Source organism: Nestor notabilis, unplaced genomic scaffold (genome assembly GCF_000696875.1).
Source record: "Nestor notabilis isolate BGI_N333 unplaced genomic scaffold, ASM69687v1 scaffold25625, whole genome shotgun sequence".
Taxonomy (NCBI): domain Eukaryota; kingdom Metazoa; phylum Chordata; class Aves; order Psittaciformes; family Psittacidae; genus Nestor; species Nestor notabilis.
In genome coordinates this window covers 1,408-5,686 of record NW_009930182.1, presented here as the reverse complement: position 1 = coordinate 5,686, position 4,279 = coordinate 1,408, and the positions used below count along the sequence as shown (strand labels likewise).

The window sequence follows — 4,279 nt, the reverse complement described above, 5'->3', positions numbered from 1 at the left end:
AATGCTTTGTTTTATTTCCTATGGTCAGTAATAGCTTTGTTAATGCTTATGAAGTGATTTCTTTCCATGCTAAACACTCTTGTAGCTTAACAGTGTTTCCAAACTACAAGAAAGTATTCTCATAGTTACTACTATATATACACTACAAGTGTACATGGCCCTGATCCTGTGAAGAGAAAACTTCCTTTGCAAATGCACCATCCATTCACTACAGTCCTGGTTCTCACATTGTCCACGTATATAAATCTTCAGGAAAACGGAGAAGATCATTTTGTCACAGACCTAAATGTGAAATACAGTGACTACGTTCTCTTTCCGGTGAAATAGTGTCCCCTCTTCTGTTTTAAGTGGTTACTCCACCTCAAACTTTTTGTTTAGAATCTGGTGGTATTTGTTTTTCAGTGAGTTGCTCCTGCAACGTTTTTGGCAGAAACATGTTACTTTAACATTTTTGCCCTTCTTTTAGAGACATACTCAACTTTCTACGATCTGGTGACGTGCCGCCAAGGGAACGTGTGAGGGCAGTTTACAAAGAAGCTCAGTATTATTCCATAGGACCATTGCTAGACAATCTAGAGGATATCCAGCCTCTTAAAGGAGAAAAAGTTAGACAAGCTTTCCTGGGCCTAATGCCATATTACAAAGGTAAATAAACAAAGTAGTATTGACTGTTTGTTCCAGCGTGATTCAAGTAGTTTACGTGGTGCTTTCAGCTCTGCTTCAGCCTTCAAACTAATATCATTGTAGCTGGGAAGTTTATTGTGCACTTTTCATGCTTTTTAGATCTTTGAGGTCTCCACATCAGATTTGTTCCTGCCGCATCCAAGGATGCAGATTTTTATGCTGCCTTTATTAAAAGGGCCATAACATTCAAGGCTTTATTAAAATATGAAGGTTTCTTTGCCTCTGCATTTGTGCTATTAGGACTTGCAACTGAACGAGCTCAGGCAGTAGGGACACTGAGTTCACAAGGTGACAGATTGATTTAATTACTATATATTTAGCTATGTGCAGCTTCCTGTTGCTGCTAATACGATGTTAAGAATAATTTGTTAAGCACTGTAGTAGTGTTTCACATGAAATGATGGCATTTGTTTTATTTTTGGGGTTTTTTATTTTTGTTGGGTTTTTATTCTGTGTTTTAGATCATTTGGAAAGGATCATCGAAATAGCAAAGCTCAGAGCTATGCAGAGAAAAGCAAGATTTGCAAAATTGAAGGTCTGTGTCTTCAAAGAAGAGATGCCCATCACTCCCTATGAATGCCCACACTTCAATTCTTTACGTTTTGAAAGGAGTGAGAGTGAGACAAAGCTATTTGAACATCATTGTGAAGTAGATGTATCTTTTGGGCCCTGGGAGGCTGTGGCTGATGTATATGATCTTCTGCACTGTATCGTGACAGACCTGTCTGACAGAGGGATAACTGTGGATCATCAGTGTATCGGGGTGTGTGATAAACACCTGATAAATCACTATTACTGCAAGCGTCCTATCTATGAATTCAAGATTACTTGGTGGTGAGTTACCTTGTCCAGAACAGTGCAGGGAATAAAAGGACTTCTAGATGACAATTGCTTTTAATATTTTTGCAACGTGTCTCTGGAAATGCATTGCTGCTAACATGTATTGGAATCAGTCTGCTGAAACGTTGGCTAATGCTTAGCTGCTCAGCACAAGGGAACCTGGTGCAGAGGTTGGAAAACCTCTGCAATATTGAAAAACCAGCCTGAAACAAGACTGTTGGCTCAGGTACCTTAACGAGGCACAAAACAACATCACCTCATGGAAATTACAGAGTGGAGCGTCTAACATCTTCTGTAAGGTGGCACCTTCCATGTGGCTTTAGTATCAGAGTCTGCAGAATGGATATTGCAGCTCTCACTTGCGCTGTTATAAAGCCGGGGTGCTAAGAATGCTGACCTAAGGTGGTTGAATTTTACCCACTTAGAAAGGTTTTAGTCATTACTTAAACTTGCCACTTCCTAAAATTGAGTAACACCCAGCACAGAGATTCTGGAAATGTAATTTTGATGTGATAGATCAGTTAAAAAAACAAAAGGAAAGGAGCAATCCCTATATAGTATTAACTGTTGTCATGATTAAGCTATATTTCTTTTTTAATTAAGAATCTGCATTGTGACTTTATAACATTATATTTCAATTATTTCCATTGTTATAAGAAGGAATAGCAGATTTGGAATATATTCCTTAATGCTTTTAGGAATAATAACTGTTCATGGAAGACTTGTGCCTGTTTTTAGCCTTAGAAATTCTAAATGTTTACAGTATCTACAAAAAAAAAAAAAGCTCTTTAGAATCAGGTCATTTACAAAGGCTTTTGGTAAATGAGAAAACCCTAAGTGTATGTTCCTATTAGCAGAAGTAAGAGGAATATTTAATGTGTGTTATTTTATTACTGACTCTTTTTACATTCTGTGATATTAAACTTTGTTCTAGAGTTAGAGTCAAGTGATGATACTAGACAAGTGCTTTCTTCACCTCACCTTCTCCAGGCAGTTAAGTCTCATTTTTAACATTCTTGTTGACCCTTCCTGGTATAAGATCAGGAAAAATAACCTTCCTATTCAAATAGTTCTCCAATTATAAACCAATATATCTGTGTAGTAAGTGTCTTTCCACGCTGAAAGAGGCAGCCATTGCAGAATCATGTTCTTTTCAGAAGGTAATACTTGCACTTCTGACATTAGTAACCACATCCCAAAGTTGAATTACTTAATGCCCAAAACTCAAAGGGAGAATTAAACATCTGAAGATAAAACTTGCGTGAGGGACAGAAAATGAAGTGCTTCTCCAAAAGACCCCACATGAAGTGGCCTCAAAATAATCTTAAGGAGAGAGGGGGAAATAAATGTTTGCATATTGCATTCCATTGGATCAGCTGATCCAAGAACATTGGTCAATTAAGCTTTTGACCAAAACACTTAAATGTGTTAATTGCAATTATTAAAATTCTCAGTTACCTGAGGTAATTTTTAGAATAATTGTAAGAACTTTATGATCCAATTGTCTTGGAAAAAAAGAGGCAACTTGTTTGCATTGTCACACTTGTATTTATGTCATTTAGGAGGTTTTAGTGATGTGTCTCTCTGAGGTGGGGACATACAGTTCTGATGATCTCTTTTCACATGTTTACTTGTAGAGGATCATTGTCAAGTGCTGAGGTTCAAGTCCAGAGCTTAGATTTTGAAATGGAAGGAGGGAGGAAATCATGTGCACTTGGATCTCCATTTAAGCTTGTTTCAGTTGTTTTCTTAAATATTGGCCTTTGTGTTACAAGGTGCTGTACTTGTGTTTGACAACCCAAAATTAACAGTCAAATGAGACCGCTTAAGATACTTAAGTTCAGGATTTTCAGCACCAATTTATATAAAGATTACAACAAGAATTGCAGTTTTACTGGGTTAATCAATGTGGTTTTGCCACTTCCCATATATGTATTCCCAGGGGACATAACTCTGGTTTGAATTTCAGCACAAATGGAACAGTCAGATTTAACAGTATGGTTTTTTTTAGTTTGGCTTTAAGACTTTTTCTGCTGTTACTCTAGAGAAGCTATGATGGCAAAGTCCCTGTTTTGATCATGTTTGCTATTTCTTAATATGCACACACTGATATTTCAGAACATTCCCCTGTTTATTGCTTAAATAGATAAGGAAGACTACCTAACTAAAAAGACAATTAATTGTGGTCTCTATCAGTTGCATCTCGACTGACGCTTTCATCCTTCAGATCCTCCAGAAGACAGCAGACATTAAGTGCAATATTGAAATAGAAAGCAGGGATTTGAGCCAACATGCTTTCATTAAACATGTACATTCTGTGTTGTGACTTGTGCAGGTTAACAGTATTGTTACTCACTACACTCCTTCTAAGCAGTCTTTGTTTACAATGATTTAGATGATGTTGCCTAATGTGGGTTCGTGTTTTGGCAGAAACAGAAGAGTTGGGCAGGTGGATGTCAGGGAGTTCAATCTAATAACTGGTTTATTACTGACTTACCTTTTCTTGGCGGGTAGCAAAACTTTTGAATTCTGCATTTGCAACAGAAATGTGAGTAGCTGATCTACTAAATCCATGTTTTTGTATATTGTGGATGCTTTATAATTGTCTAATTAAACTAAATACCTACATAATACTGCTTTTTTTCTTTAGGACTTTCCTTTCTACCTGACTAGGCCAGAGGTTTGCTAGAACATATTTCCCCATTTCTTTGTGCTTCTACTTTTTCCACTTTAGCATCTAGATAGCTACTTTTCC

General features: G+C 37.0%; 1 protein-coding gene across 1 annotated transcript in view; it reads left to right on the top strand.

Moving 5' to 3' along the window:
* Positions 1-1,811, top strand: part of KCTD7 (potassium channel tetramerization domain containing 7) — a 6,182-nt gene extending 4,371 nt beyond the window's left edge. Inside the window, exons 4-5 of the mRNA XM_010015296.1 lie at positions 467-645; positions 1,146-1,811. Coding sequence (XP_010013598.1) covers positions 467-645; positions 1,146-1,522 — 556 coding nt within the window. The 3' untranslated portion in view covers positions 1,523-1,811. The remainder of the gene's footprint in view (positions 1-466; positions 646-1,145) is intronic.
* Positions 1,812-4,279: the final 2,468 nt, after the last annotated feature.